The 17,310-nt window shown below is 27.8% G+C and overlaps 1 protein-coding gene across 2 annotated transcripts; it reads right to left on the reverse strand.

The window, feature by feature from the left end:
* Positions 1 to 979: 979 nt before the first annotated feature.
* Positions 980 to 17,214, reverse strand: LOC129958751 (uncharacterized). Of its 2 annotated transcripts, none has more exons than XM_056071406.1 (3): positions 15,603 to 17,214; positions 14,146 to 14,329; positions 980 to 1,065 (listed from the first exon to the last, which is right to left on the reverse strand). In XM_056071406.1, exons 1-3 carry the CDS (start codon positions 16,920 to 16,922, stop codon positions 1,001 to 1,003), a joined length of 1,569 nt encoding a protein of 522 aa, XP_055927381.1. In that variant the 5' UTR covers positions 16,923 to 17,214; the 3' UTR covers positions 980 to 1,000. The 2 variants fall into 2 exon arrangements, 1 of the variants encoding a protein (XP_055927381.1); XR_008783300.1 differs by lacking the exon at positions 980 to 1,065 and adding an exon at positions 14,789 to 14,891 and having other exon boundaries at positions 14,195 to 14,329.
* Positions 17,215 to 17,310: the final 96 nt, after the last annotated feature.

A 17,310-nucleotide genomic window follows, 5' to 3' on the forward strand; every position in this document is an offset into this window, starting at 1 on the left:
TTTAATTTTCTCCAAAGAGGATGGGATAAAGTTTCCCACCGCTCCTCAACAGAATTGAATAGATCTGCAGACCCCCCCCCCCCGTACCGGCGGTCTTTTGTTATCTTCCATTTATACTGGTAGTGTAAAACAAACTTTCTTTTCCCTTCAAATGCCTTGAACATATATGTACCTGTGATTGCAAGTGAAAGATTTTTCCTCACAAAGCGATTAAATACATGCATTCTCCTATAAGATCTAAGTAAGGCTCCTACCCTCCAACTCGGTTCTATAGAAGGGAAGAGTTTATCAATACATATGTTTATAATTATTCAATACCCCAAAGGAATTAGATATAAACACCTGCTAATGAAAACGAAAGTTCAACGAAAAGCATCATTAACCCACCCATCAACGACCACTATTAATTATCCACACAGAAAAATTACGCGTACTTTCCCTTCCTTATATTCAACAATCCAAGCATGCAAAACATACGAAAGTATGCCATGAGAATTGCGGGGTAAGTTTACGAAAGCCGCAGGAGCCGGTAATCTGAAAAGGCAGTAGGACATCAAAAGAGAAAACGCGGTGCAATTAGTTGAAATAGAAAAGAATGAAAAACAAATAAACTTGGTTTTGCATGATCTATGTGAAATTACAAAAGCAGGAGAATATTTCATAAGTTCCAATAAAAGTGAATTCAAGTATGAAAAAATATGCCCGTTTTTTTATGATTTTCTCTCTCTCTCTCTGTGTGTGTTAAGTGCTTTTATTTTACTGTGATATTAAATATATCAATAATTTTCATTATACATATATTCATTTTAAAATAGCGGTTAATGACAATTTATAGGAAACATATTAAAAATAAGTTATATAAATAAACCTATTAGCCAGATCTTACTCTTTTTTTTTTTTTTTTTTTTCTACTTCTTCAAGTCAGTGCTAAAAGTATTTAAAATGTAGACTGTAAATGATGATCTAGATCTTGCAGATGATGAGATGCAATAAAAGCTGGTCATAGAGGTAATGAAACAGATTTCCAGGAATGACTTGAAACATTGATTCGAAAATGGAAAATTCCTATGGAATCAAAATGGTTATATAGCACCTGTTAATTCTAAAGTTATAATAAATAAATAAAAAAACCATAAAATGATTATTTTCTTTTCACAACTTTATGTAAGAAATTCACACCAGAGAATAATAATGAGAAATATACATAGAAAGCAGTTTTTATCAGTAAATATACTTCTTATGTATAAAGCCAATATAAACCATAATTTTGAAATAAGAATTGAACAGCTGCCAGAGCCACGTCAGCCTTCCGATTTTTAAAAATCAGAGTTTCCAAGAAGCACCACGGGGAGGTGTGGTTGGACTTTGCTTCTCATCTTTAAAAATTAAGCTATATTTTGGAATTTTTCTACAATAACTTAATAAAATCTGATAAAAAGGAATTTGACACCCTAATAAGATTTATAAAATTATGTTTTTAATAATACCATTTAAAGTCCAAGCCATTTTCTTCCTTATTTTAACATATTAAGCTTATTCTGCAACAACACATTTCATTACAATAAAGTTAAAAATTGACTTTACTGTTTCCATCAATAACTGAATGCACAGTTCTCTTCTATTATTAAAAATAAAGCATGAAGATGTTATTTTGTAAATTAAGTGGATTTCATTATAAAACTTGTTTTCATTGAAATTATGCATCGAAAATACCAGTTTCATTAATTACACCAAGAAATTATTTAGTTTAAATATAAAAACTGCAAAAGCAAGCAATGATGAAAAAATTTAGTAGCTTGTTCAATTTTAAACACATTTCCCTCCTCCCCCTATCCTTTAACTAAATGTATGAAAACATATCATTCTGTCAGCTTTGCAATGAATGAAACTTTTAATGTATCTGTGAACAAAATTACAAGGCATTATTACAAGCATTAAATATATAAAGAAATATATTTAGAATTATATTCACAATTGCATTTTTCGTTAGATTTTCATTATTACTGCATTTACAGAGTTATAGATCAGAGACGCCAAGTTTTCAAATTTATATTTCAGTAGTATACACTGAATGAGAAGAAAAGAAGTAATTTCAGATATTGTTCTGTCATAGAGATGTTAAATGCCCTTTAAAGAAACAGGACACAGAAATAAAGAAAATATCACAAAAAGTTAGTAATTATAAAAATTCTAGATTAAGCTGTTTGTAAATTATTCAACATTAGTCAATAAAAGTAAATATCCCAACAATCACAAAAACATTAGAAGTCAAAAGACATCCTAGAAAATGAATATCAACACATTTCTATGGCCTAACATTACAGTAATAGTTTGAGAGTGTTTCATTTAACATCAATGAGATAATCTTTTAATAACAGAGTTAAGCCATGCACACAATGATAAACATTTATAGTATAATACATTTTGTCTAACATTTCACAAAATTAAATGATGGGATTAAAGACTACTTGTAAATTGATTAAAAATAAGCCAATTAAAGAACTAACCACAATCAGATTTGTTTAAAATCTCATTTGTTGTTTATTATATATTTTTGCACCTTTTTTACTATTCTTAAAATAATATAAAAATTACGAAAATACCTTTCTACTTACTCGTATATGAAATATAGAGAAAGTATTGTAATGTTCAAAAAATTCAAGCTCAAGATTTTGATTAATCGCAACATTTTAGACCTCCCAGAATACGAAAAACATATTTTAATCATTATGCCTGCTTGTGACAAAGGCAACTCTAAATTGCTTTGAGCTAAATGGTAGTTATTTCAAATATGGTCTTTACACCAAATTTGCAGATTTCTATTAAATTTTGAGCAAAATCCATTTGCAGAATGTCCGGCTGTCTAAATATCTAGGTATATGTAGATTTCTATCTTCATCAGTACTTGCATTACTACATTCAGAATTTCCTACTTCTAGAAATTCAAGCTCTGAATCGTTTCATGAACAGATTTAAAACCAAAATCCACTGATACATTAAAATCTTTTTCAAATAAGACAGCACATGCCTCCTCAATAGTCCAACCCATAATAATTCATCTTGTTGAATGGTCAAATTCACACACAACCCAATAAATAGCAGGAATGAACAAAAAGAGGGTGGCACCTATATTTGCTTGCATAGAAAAGTTGTACCCTCAACACCATCTACTGAACTATATTCAGGAGGGTTCGCAGAAAATTTATTTCGATCGGAACGTAACAAGTGAGTGGAAACTTTCATTCACAGATTTAATCAGTATGATAACATTTGCAATTTTTATAAATAAACATACAAAATATACTATGCTGACAAAATTACAGAAGGAACCTTTAAAGAATAATCTAAGAATACATTTTTTTAAACACACCCAGAGAAAAAAAAAAATCAGCTGGGACCTCATCTCAGTATTACAAGAGTTAAAAGGATGAAGTAAACAGCTTCAGAAACATTTCATAATCAGCTCAAATGAAAGAATAAAGGAATCGCTTCTTTAAAATTTCTTTCCACTTTCCCTTCAAGGAATCAAACTGCAACATGCTTTAAAATTATGTCTGACGGACGAACATAGATTATCCTCTCATTTCCAGAACGGCAGTTTAGAGAGCTTTGAGAATTTCGAATTAAAACCCAAAATAGCAGGTTTCAGTCGTCTGCTTTCTTTAGAGGAGAGGTTGGTATGAAAAGCGACTACGATGTAAAACATTGTAAAGAGGTGTATATTATTTCTGATTGTTGCAACTTTTCCACGCCCCACTCCTATGTGCTTTAAAGTAGTAGGGATTAGGGAGGCATTCACTAAAGAGGATCTATGCAATTTTTCACATTTTCATTTTCATGTGTCATTAGTGCAAAATAGGAGAGATTTTATGGCTATTAACAAAATTAATTGCATACCCCCAGAGTACACTTTTAACCACGACTGATATATAAAGATAGTGATACATTCTATCACTATCTTCTATCACTATATATATTTTATACAAAAAATACCAGATATTTTCTTCGATATTAAGGTTACTTAAAGAATATAAAAGAAAACTAACTATTGAATTATTGTTGCAGCCAATTCGGAAGGCAATTTTCTCAGGAAATGTAGAGCGAATCTTCTTATTGTGGAAGCATGTCATTTTGGATTCTCAGAATCTTACTCTGTCATCAAAGGGCAGTTGGAATTTTTGATGCTGAGTAGAAAATACCACATTTAAATAGCATTGAAAAATTTAAAAAAAAATTTCAAACTGCTGAGTTCTTTTTCTTTTTCTGTTCTCTCTCTATAGACTGAGTTAAGCCATATAAATATTGAGTTTTTAGTTCAACTGCCATTCAGAAAACTTCTCTTCAGTCATGAATTGTTATTTTTTATTTTTTGTATTTAGGATTAGTTTTTCTGTTATCAGTGTAATTTTTGTATTTAATCACTTGTTGTCCCTTAACTGCGAGCAAAAGAAAACATGAACTCACTAAAGAAGAAATGAAAGCAATTTTACTTGCTTCTGATTAAAGAGAAGGTAATCTGTCAAGAAAAGATGATGGTAGGTTAAAAAAAGATACTTTAACAAATCTTTCATTCATTTTTCAACAAAGAATTAGGACAATGCAGAGTTTATGAAATGTTCAGCATTTAATGATTGGGAAATGACTAGTAATATATATTATATATATATATAGAAGCCAGCTAAGGACATATGTGATAAATGGTGTATTATCTCAAATTGACAAAAGAATATTTTAATAATATTTTTTATGTACTTACTTGTCTAAACTTTTATATCAATGATCTAAAAATGATTTACTTATTATCAAAAATTTGTGCATGCTTAACCCAGGCATAAATTCTTGGAAATATATTAAACTTTTGCTCAAAACTTTTCTTGTCTTAATAATATTATAGAGAACTCCAGAAAGTTTCAGAAATTCAGCTTGAAAAATCAATGAGCATAATGGTTTATACTAAAAAAAAATTTTATATTTAAGATGAACTAAAGTATTTTTTTTTTTTTTAGGCTAAAAGGTGAAGGAAGGTATTTTAATATATTTTTTGATGAATAATGTTTTTCCAAATTTTATCTAAAATTTTTAACATTTTAGTACCAAATGAAACTTAAAAGACATGTTCTCATCTTTTGCCTTGATACAAATAAAATTTTGAAAACATAGTATATGACACATTCTCTTAGTTTAACAAAATTTTAAAAGCTATAATATTTTCAAAGATTACTAAAAATACATTGGAAGATAACGAGGTGTTTGAAAAGCGCATTTTTCCCAAATTCTTTTTCAGTATTTAGTACAAAACAAGAACGTTAGTGTTGTTATATGTTAGAAATATAACGAACATTTTTTAAAAAAATTTAATTACATTTTTTAAAAATCTCTCAAAGTATAATTAATGAAAACGAATAATTTTATGATCAAAAATTAAGCTTTAAAAATTCAATGACCATAATGGTTTATACAAAAGAAAGTCAAATATTGAAGATAATTAAAGTAAAATTCTCAACTGAAAGTATTTTTAAAATGTGTTTTTCCAAAAGAGCCTTTTTTTATTTATACAATAGATTTTGTTATTTCGGTATTAAATGAAGACTTAAAAAATTATCGTGTACAATACTGAACTACTTTAAAAGATAAAAGCACTCTTTTGTTGAACTGTATGACGTATTATTTAATTTTGGCAAAAATTTTTATTAACTTTATAAAAGCTTAGAAAAAATTAGATGAAAAAAAAGGAGATGTTTTTGAAATGGATATTAACATCAATTTTTATTTCAACGGTTTGAAAGCAAACAAATGCTTGGAAGGATAATATGAAACTTTTCAGTAAAAATATGTATCCTCTAAGTTATAATATAAGTTTTAAATGTTTTTATAATAAAAAAAATTGCTTAAAAAATCAACGAGCCGAACGTTCCATGCTAAAAAAAGGAAATATACGAAAGTAAAAGTCTTAGGTCGAAAGGAAATGCAAGCTCTTTGTTGAAAAAACCAAAAGGCAAATTGCTCAAAGTAGAGCGATCAGAGAATCATTACTTCAAACAACCGGCAGCAACTGACCCTCATTTTGGAGGAATCCATGTCTTGCAATGGCTTGCCAGGAAAATCTAGTTATTAAAAGGAATGCCACTTAAAGAGTGCTCAGATGTTAAAGTGTTAAATATCCTAATATTATATATATATATATATATATATATATAACGCTGAAAATTCCCCCATTTTCAATTAACTATAAAAGGAGACTGCATTTATTTAATCTACAACCTTAATGTTATCAGAATGTATGTATATGTCACCTGTTTCTCAAAAAAAAAAAAAAAAAAAATCATAATTATAACATTATCAAGGCATATTTAGAAAGCAAAGCTGCAGATAACATACATTTGACCAAACTTTACTTAAACTGCTCTAAGATAAAATAAAATGAATACAATTTCGGCAGATATAGAATTATGCTCCAGAGGAATAAGAGTAGATAAAGTATAATCAATTTTACAAGAACTTTAAATGACAAAAATGGTGGAATAAAGTTGAACATAAAATCATAAAAATTAAGTTAAAAAATAGTGCTTAATCCTCTAAGCAATGGAAATGTGTTTTTCTGCAAATCAGATCCGCTTTTAAATCAGCACAAATGTCTTATTCTGCTCTCTTCTAATGTCTTCAAGATGGATCTAACCGATTTTTTTTTCCTACTTTGATTTTAATCATTAAAATTAACGAAAACGTCTTTTTTTTTTTTTTTTTTTTTTTTTTGCTTTTACCGTTCCTCACAGCTAATTACAACTTTGATATTGTTAGTTTAGAAAGATTGTAGGTAGTCTGGATGGAACTAATCTGCATGGACTAAGAATCCCTTATCTTGGAAACGATTTCAGAAGGAATGATATTATGTTGAATTCAGAATGGAAGAAAAATTTTATAATTACTTATTTTCAAAAGTAAAGCAAAATGTTTTTGAACCTATTATAAAATATTATGAATAAACTGGATTTCCCAGCCTTTGTATTCAGAGGGAAAAGAGAAAAATAATCAAATCGGCATCGGATTTGATGTAAATAATCTCATTCACCGAGCCTTTCCATTAGTCAGAACAAAACTAAACGACTGCTTAGAATTTCTATAAATTATACTGAATGAAAAGAGTCAGGAATAAATTTCAGTTCCATGCACGAAATTAGAAACAACAAGACGAAAGTGTTGTGATGAAAGATGATTTGGATAGAATAACAATTATTAATCGGAAAATTTTGACCATCTCTAGAGACATGATTGAATTTATTTTGTCACAAGTTCGAATCACAGAACCATGAATGGCCCTGACAGTTCTTCCGTCTTCTTTCATAAAAAACAGAAATGTATTTGAAAAATAAATTACTCATTGAGACTATTGCTGTTTCATAAGTTTAAACTGAGAGGTTCTTACATCCAAATAATTATAAAAGTTAATTAATATATGGTTTAATTGCAACACAGTATATCACAATGACTGTTTAATTGAACAAAAGACCTCTCATTTACATTAGCTCTTTGGCTTCAAAACAGATATAAAAGTTCATATAAATTTAAGAGGGTAAAATAAAAAAAAATTAAAAAGAGAGAGAGAGAGAAAGTGGCAGTCTTGATATTTATTTTTTGAAAATGCTCTATTTTAATTTCATTGATTTTATTTAATTTCAAAGTAATATTTCATAAATCTTTCAATACATTTGTTAAATAAATTTCTTTATTATTGAGCATAAAATGTAAGAGTTTCAATCTTATTCTATTATCATTTTTTATTCTTACTTTCGATGACTGCAATATAAAACGTTGAATTATATTCTGAGATTTCATTTGATGGGTAAAATACATATCTAGAAATACATTTCCTTTATAACAACACAGCACAGAAATTCTTGAAAAAGCTTATCCTAATTTAATCTTTTATTCAGTATTAAAGTAAAAACAATTAATAATCAATTATATGTTAAAATTTTATATAATCAACCGCTGACTCTAATTTATTAAAAAAAAAGTAAATGCTAATTGATTCAAAATATATGCTCTTGAAGTTGTTTCTATTTTCTTTAACTTCATATATTTCCCCTTATAAAATAAAAATCTAAGTTTTGGGGGAGGGCTTGGTTTTAAAAAGATTTTTTAAATTTTAATTTAAGTTTTTGGCAATGAATTTTTACATTTCTATTTGTAAAATTCCTACAAAATGAGTTGTGACATTTTTTTTTTTTTTGACAATAGATCTTGGATTCTCATTTGCAAGTCATACATGAAGTACTGCTTAGTAAAAAAAATTAAGTATTTAATATTGTTCTTTAAAAATTCCAGGAAGATTAAAAAAGAAAATATCATGAGCATATGATTTTATTAAAAATCAAATAAATTGTTAGAAATGCAGACTAATATACATAACATAAAAATACTTAAACATGAATTGCATATATTAATTTAAATTTATAGTTGGTTTGACTAATTAAGTAAATTGTATTATGTTTGTAATGTCAACGAGCTTAAATTTACTTATTGAATTCAGTTAATTTTTGCTACACTGAAAGTATCAATTACTACAAAAAAAAAAAAAAAAAAAAAAAAAGGACGAAAAACATTTTAAAAAGTAGGTGTATCATTGCTTAAAATAAATGTTGACATAAAATGAAAATGAAATTGTTTTGTAGCAAATGAAGAAATGACACTGGGTAGAATGAGTTTCTAAAATAAAAATGAGAATTAATGAAGATTATTCATAATTTTATTAAGTATGATTTGATTAAAAACTAACTGTGCACTGCTTTGTAAATTATAAAGTAGTTGTTTGGTTTTGGTCTTTTTTTTTCTTTTTTTTTTTTTGAGCTAGAGCTATTATTTTGATTATAATGAACTAGACCAAACTGTAAAATTAAATCATGTTAAAAACATATTTCAAATGTGCAAAAAAATCACTGAAATTTTTTTCAAAATTAAAACTGATCAATACTTATATAAGGGAACAATAATAAGATATGTTAATTATTAATAAAGGTTTTAGAAAATTATAATAGAGAATTGAATATTACAATCGTTGCTTTTACTCATAAACTAGGTAAAATTACTATCTTATAAAATGGACGATTAAATACATCTTGATATAAATAATTCATCTACATAAAAAATAATTTCAAATTTAAATCTAAAAATCAAATTATCATAAAGTCATTACAAAATTGACAGGGGAAAAAATTGTTGCAACCATAAGCTGTATCACATTAAAATAATTTAAATCCATGGTGAAATAAAAAATCTGATACTTAAAATGTTTATTTAACTATTGAGGTCACATATTATTCTATCACATCAAAATAATTTAAACCCATGGTGAAATAAAAAATCTGATACTTAAAATGTTTATTTAACTATTGAGGTCACATATTATTCTAATCTTATTTCAATAATTGCATCATTGATTAGAAAATACATGATTTGTTATAACTGATAAAAAAATAACCACATTTAATAGCTAAAGACTCCTTAACTCTTATAATAAAGAGAATTACCATTTGGTAATAAAATGCAATTCAAAATATCTATGACTTTATAAGTTACAAAAAATCTCCTTAATAAATGATAATCTTTTAATAAATATCACATGACAAATCTAAGCCTGAAACAAAAATTACTGCACACATGTCATTCAGAAAATGAAAAGAAACCATAATATTCAAAAGCTATAATATTACTTACTAACTTTCTATTGTTTTAGAACAAAATAAAATTCTTGATAAAAAAAAAGTCTTTCAGGATAAAATGGTCATTTACAGCAGAAGGGGGAAAAAGTTTAAAATATTTGATGAAGGTCTGAAATAAGTCTGATTTAAATTTCAACAATGAAAACTGCTACAATTAATACTCACAGATGTTTTTAAAACTTTTCAAAAAATTGTGGCAAAATACAACAGGAACAGTGAATCGCGAAAAGTTTTCGAAAAGGGAAACAAAATTTTTTTTATCCTGTCTTAAAAATATTTCAAGAAACTTTTAATACATTGTATGTATTTTTATTTTAGTTTTATAAAACACAATAATCCTGTTAGATAGATATTAAGAATTCAAATCAGTTCATTGTGGAAGCAACCTCAAACAATTTTTTTCATATTTTATTTAAAATATTAAATTGTGATATAGTAAATTCTAAAAATAGCTAACATTGTTAACAAATCCAATTGAGCGTCATTGCTTATATATATATCACAAAAGTGCAGTTTAATATTATCGGTAAATTAGATATATCTTTCATAAAAATGACAAGAAAAATTAATCGCTCAAAAAAAGTGTGTCCGTGTGCTTGTAGCAATCCCTAAGACAAACATTTATGTAAATTATAGAAGAGAAGCGTGATTAGTCAATTACAAATTAAATATAAACTCAAAAAATTTAACTAATCAATTCCAGATAAGGATGACGGAATTTTATCATTATAAATTTAACACTGAATTTAGAATTTCCAAAAATTAATGAGCTTGAATTAGTTTATATCTCATAGGTCATGCTCCTTTGTTAGGGATGATGTGGTATCCTGGCAAGGGCAAATATATTTAAATTTTCTTCAAGAATTATGAATTTTACTGTTCACATATTGATAGTCAAGTTCTGGATACTGTTAAGCATAAAAATACTGTTATCACAATCATCTAAATTTTTGAAAATATAAGATATCATAATTTTGATGAATTCTTCTACAGCAAATCACAAGATTTAAAAATCAATCTACAGAATATGCATTCTGTTTCTATAAAGGGACAAGACATATCAAATCTAAAGCATTATTATAACTGCAAAAATACGAAATGAATGTGAAAACCATAATTCCACCACATCATCATTATTTTAAGTAAGCTTTTAAATTGAGTTTAATTTCCATTAAGCTAATTATAAGATTCCAGTAAGATCATGCATGCACACAAACTGTATAATAGCAAGTACTTATGTCTAGACAAGCATTTTCTACTGTCCATTCCTTCACCATACATACAATTTTATTTCTGTACATGTGTGATTTTAATAGAATAATTAGCTTAATGTAAATCCACCTTTAAGTAAATAGATGAACAGTAGGATCATATATTTAATACTAGCCGCCTTTGGCGACCAGCCGGTTCGCCAATCTTAATGTTCGTTAAAATTTTAATAATTAAATATTTTATGCAATTCCAACTTTAATAGATTCTTCAGCAAAATATTTTAAAACTTCAAATTTTGATAGTCATATAATTCACTCATAATATTATAAAGGCCTTCAGTCATAACGTGATATGTATCTCTCTAAATTTCTGTTACCCCTCGTAGAATTTATGCTTTAAATTAAAGTGTAAATGATTAATCTGCAATGAATATAATAATATTTTTTACTGAAACAAAGCATTTTTTTTTAATAATATGATTACTGATAATAGAGTCACTGAGCGTTTAAACTTTATGGGCACTAAAGAATATCTTTCTTAATTTATGTAATATCTCAAGAATTTGTCAACAAAATTTCTCAGATTCATCATGAACAGATCGATTAATTAACAATATTTAATTTTAAATGCATCAAACACTAAGAAAATAAAATAAATCGTTTAAAATAATCGGTCGAAAACAGGTTTAAAAAAACTTTTTAAAAAACGATGTACTTAAAACTATAAGCATATACAAAAAAATATATAACTAACATAAATACAATTTAATTACAAAAGCATGCAACTAATCTAAAAATAAATTAAATCATTGAAAACAGGTTAAAAAAAAACTACTTAAAAAACGATGCATTTAAAACTATAAGCATATACAAAAAATATATAACTAACATAAATATTACAATTTACTTACAAAAGCATGCAACTAACCTAAAAATAATTTAAATCATTCGTTAAATCCTTCATGGTTGTCATGACAACAATTAGAACACAATGCGCATGCGTGAATTTTCTTCCCCAGTTACGGTAACGCAGATGCGTGAATTTTTCTACGCCAGTTGGGGTAACGCTATGCAGATTATACATTTTTAATTTCCTTTATTCTGTGTTATTTTAATTCAAAAGTACTTCAGAATGAATCTGAAACATGGATTAATTAACAATGTTTAATTTTAAATGCATCAAACATTAGGAAAATAAACAGAATCGTTTGAAATAATCCGCAGAAAAATGTTAACCCTAGCCTCATTACTGTTGGGAGAAAAAAATACTGAAGCCTTACTCATTTGGCGGTGGGAAAATGGAAGATTTTTTTGGCGGGAAAGTTAGTTTTTAATTAATAATTAAAATTCTAATTAAAATTTCAAAAAAAGGGACCCCAGGTGCACATTCCCGACCTCTAAGGTATACATGTACCAAATTTGGTAGCTGTATGTCAAATGACCTGGCCTGTAGAGCGCCAACACACACACATTGAGCTTTATTATAAGTATAGATATAGATAATATCTAACTGCAATGATCCCAACAGAATCTGTGTTTTCATATTAATAGTAGAATAAAGCCTCATTAAATATAAATCAACCCTCCTTGGAGTGAAATTGGATATTATTACTTGTATGTTTATTGCTTACTTTAAAAACCTTTCTAACACACACACACACACAATTCATTTTGTGTGTGTGTGTGTGTGTGTGTCATAAAAAATGTTTATTCAATGTAGTGTTCAGAGTTAATCAGGATTCAAAATTTTTGGTTTCAAATAAATGGTTAGAGAATTCAGTTTAATATATTGTTTGATATAATTTTAAGAGGCTCTAAATGATTTTTTAAACAGAAGAAATGAACATTAGAATTACATTTGTCAGAAAAATGAAACAATTTTCTTATTTCTGAGACCTTGCATATTTGTGAGGTTATTATTTAAAATGAGGCAAGTCAGAGCATACCAAAGTATAATAAGACCAATGCAGAAACATTTTCATAATTAACTTTGGTTTTTTGATAAGATTTCTTTATCCTTTCATGGATAGTGAATCATACTAGATAAGTTATTCAAAAAAATTCAAACTTATATTGATAAACTACCTAAATGATTTTTTGGTATTCTATTTATAAGACAGTCGCATTTCACTTTTATGATTAAACAGAAAGCATTACATTCCATCTATTCTTTTATATATTTATTTACTTTCTCTTATTTATTCCCAAACTTCTGAATATTTTTTTTACCTGCCTTATAATAACTATAAGGCAAATTTGCAAATCAAAGTGTCATCATTCTAATTTTTTGTATTATTTATTTTTGAGATAATATTGCAAGGAATTGCCAAGTTTAAATATATTTTAATATATATCTATTAAAAAAATAAAATGTTTTAACACCTTTACACCATTTTTTGAAGAGCTTTCTAAAAAAAGAAATATACTACATTCCTGAGCATCTGGCCTAATGTGGCGGAAGGGTAGGCTTGATAACAAACCAGCCGGATAGGTCAGAGTTCTTTGAATTCATTCTTAGACCACCAATAGACAAAGTTTTGAATACCAGAAGACAAAGTTTTTATGACAGATCTCATTGTTATAATACATATTTTCTCGCTTCTTAATGAGTACTAAGCTCACCATTTATGTCAAATCACGTAGAATATGAATTTATGAATACTGTACAGTTATAATCAGAAGCAGTGACTGCAACTGAGGTCTGCTACACAATGAACAATAAGCAAAATGTTGCTCTTTTCCTTCGCAACTTGTGTTTGCGCACGACACACATGAAGATCGCATCAGACACCTGCCTCTAATGCCTTGGCGATATTGCCGATGCAAACGCCTTGCCTCCCTCATTTAATTATGATGAAAGAAAATTAGGTTCGATAGTATAAAAGCTGGATAGTTCCGAATCTCGGGAGTGTAAAGCTCTCTCAGCTTATACAAAAATTGACTTATTTTGAAATATATGATTAAAATAAGAGGGGAAAGTTAATTTTACTTCACAATTATTTTAATGTTGATATTTTTAAGAAATTTACTGAAATCTACACTTCTAATGAAAAATATTAAAGGGTTAAAGTAGTTTTTTTTCTAATTAGGCACTATATTTTAATATTTCTATAACAGTACTTGACAATGCAAATAAATTAAAGAGAATAATTTGATAGGTATCAATTATAAAGAAAAGCCACAGAAAAAAAAAGAATGAAACTACGCATGCTTACGTTTCTCACTAAATTTCAGAATTTCCAAAGAGTCATTATCTGAATCAAATTTCTTCATACTTTTGCGAAATTTAATAACTTTCCCTTCAAGTGTAGGATCAACAACCAGCATACCTTTGCAGCCTGCATACCGGATTTGCATAGCTGATGGTCTTTGATCAAGTACATCTAACTCTTTGTACACCTGAAAGAAGTAATTGAAAACTTTGATTTTTTTTAAATATATACTATATGCTATTCTTAGCTAATTCAAAAATAAAAACAAAAAAATTTTAAAATAATAAATAACTGGTTATTTTGTAACTATTAGTTCACTAATAATCTGTTAGCTTTATTTGTGAACCAATTCAGACTAAATTCAAAGTTTAATCTTGACACAATAAAGGAGTCCACTTTGCAGGTTTTCATTTCCTAAAATAAATAATGGAAGAGATTCTGCCTCAACAAGCAGAAAATTAAAAATTCATGAATAACTGAATGAAATTATTTTTAAAAAAAATTATAACAGAATATTTTAAATCATAAATAAATTCTGGTAAAAAGGTGGCTTGGTATGAAGGATACCATTTAATAAATTTGGAACCCAAGCATGTTGGTTTGGACAGACTAAACTACTAAATATTTCAGGTAATTTTGTCTTTACCTTTAGATGGATATCATATCCAGCAGTCATTCCCTCATAAATTATAGCTCCAGCACAACAAAGGCCCATGTATTTTCAGCCATGATGCTTGTCAACTCACATGCTATATGGACAGTGGTGTATTAGGTGATGTAAACACAAATATAAAAGTTAAAGGATCAACAAAATTTGGCTTGCATGATCAAAGAACCTATCCTGCCTTGAAAATTTTTTCTAAAAGAGCATTCATAGATCCTATAAATCAAAACCATTCCCCAAATGATAATGTTGCATTTATCAGCAGTAGTCATAGTTAACATGTCAAGAATCTTTTAAAATCTAATCATGCCTTGATGCCATTTACCAATGACAATCAAGGATCTGGTATAGTCATGCAAATTCATACATTATGCAAAAATTATCAAAAAATTTTTCTTTACTTTTTCTAAAAACTCTTCATACATTTTTGGCACATTATTACATCTAAAATCTAGTATTGTTGTATAATGCAAAATCATATTTGAACCCCACAGTTTAACCTCTTAAACACTTAACTGAAAAATCTAAAACAGGAACAAAATATTGTATAAGGTCCTGTATAATTGTAATGGAAAAAAGAAAAAAAATGTAATGCAGTTATTGTAATTTTTCTTTATATATAGGATTGAAATTGAATAGCTTAAGCAGCTCTTTGATTTTACAGTTAAATAAATAAAATATTTTCCACATAATTAAATTACTTAATGAAAAATTATTCCATTAAGATGTTATGTTTTCATAAAAATTATGAAAGTATTCTTATTTATAGAAAATTTAAATATTCACAATCATTTACCTCATCAGCAAGCTCAGGTGATATTCTACCAATGCCATCAGAAAAATTATAGCGGTCAACGTTCTCAGTTGGATTTTCCTCAACTTTGTCCTCTACTTCAACATCTTCATTATCTGGCTCTACTTGGAGAAACTTTTTTTTCTGTTTTTGTTCATAAATTGTAAGAAATTCAGTGATGACACCTCCTTCAATGTCATCATCCGGATTTTTTACATTAGTCCAATCTTGTGGGACTCGAATATGTCCCATAGACTGGGAGAATGTTTGTCCCATACGAGCCATATACTTTGGCACCAGGCGGATTTTCTCTAATGACCCAAACTGTTTTCTTAAGTCCTCAGATGTCCTGCCTTTACTATCTTGAGCATAAAACCACAAACCATGACCTTTCAACTGACTAGTTGAACTCCCAACATATTTGTATTTGCGTTTACCTATACTGAATCCTTTAAGCAAAGTACTTCTGTAATAAGTATCGAAAAAATTACGCTGACGTTCCATGGAATCAGTACCAAAAGCTTTGACAGAAAAATGAATGAAGTCTATATTCACATCCTTAATTGATAGTCTCAAAGAGTAATCAAATTCACAATCTCGTAAAGCTCGACTTTTTAAAGTTGGTTGAGGTGGTAACAGAACAACATGAGTTGGTGTAAGAATAGCTCGTTTAATTAAAAGCAAATGGCTTTGATTCCTAGAAAAAAAATCATCAATAACTGTTTTAGGTTCTTCTTTTTTAAAACAATCATACAAATATTTCAGAGATTCCATAAACATTACTACATTTCTTTTAATAATAGAATCATAAATCTGATAGAGTGCACGACTTAATGCAGTAGGATTTTCTTTACTTTTTTCTTGCACAAATAATTTGGCAAGGTCACTTTCTTTCCTAAAGACAAGTTGATCATTTATTTCAAAACTGTGAGTCAGGATGCACTGTAAAGCATAAAAACACTCAAACTCTTCTTTTTTCCTCTTTTCTTCTGCTTCTTTATCTTCTTTTTTCTGCTTCTTTTCATTTGCATTAGATTTTGAATTCGGGAAAAATGTTAATGTTACAGGAGGAATTGAGCTCTTAATAACAGAGACTGGAGCAAAAAAGAGTTGAATGCTTTTGCAGTATGCTATTATTTGAAATAAAAAATCATAATCTTCTCTCTTAAGATCAAGTTTTAGAACAGTATTCATAGTGAGTTCTTTTTTCAGATGAGGACGACCATCATAGAGATCAACAGCTCTGAACCAAGAAGTAGTATAGTCAATTTCATAAAAAGGTATACAATCTTCCTCTTCACTATCATGGATCATAGAATACATTAATGGTGGCAGCAACAATCGGAAATATAACGTTAAATCATCACTTTTCGAAATTATAATGGAATAAATAGATGAATATTGCAGTTCAAATTTATACCAATTATGTGTGGTTTTATTACGCCTTTTAATGGGACAATCTTTGCCCACTAAAAAATACAAAATGAGTTTCTTATAATCATGTAATAATAAAAGCTTAACTTGAGTTATTTTATATTTATCTTTTTCAACAGAAACCTTACTGTCAAAACGTTCACAAAACTTATTTAGTCCTACAAAATTACCAAGTGAAAATTTTATAGCATCAATAGTATTAGCATCAGTTAAAAGATTATCTTCAACAGTAAAAGGAACAGAAGTAGATCTCAAGTATACTTCTGACTCAAGATGG

This window comes from Argiope bruennichi, chromosome X1 (genome assembly GCF_947563725.1).
Source record: "Argiope bruennichi chromosome X1, qqArgBrue1.1, whole genome shotgun sequence".
Lineage (NCBI taxonomy): Eukaryota > Metazoa > Arthropoda > Arachnida > Araneae > Araneidae > Argiope > Argiope bruennichi.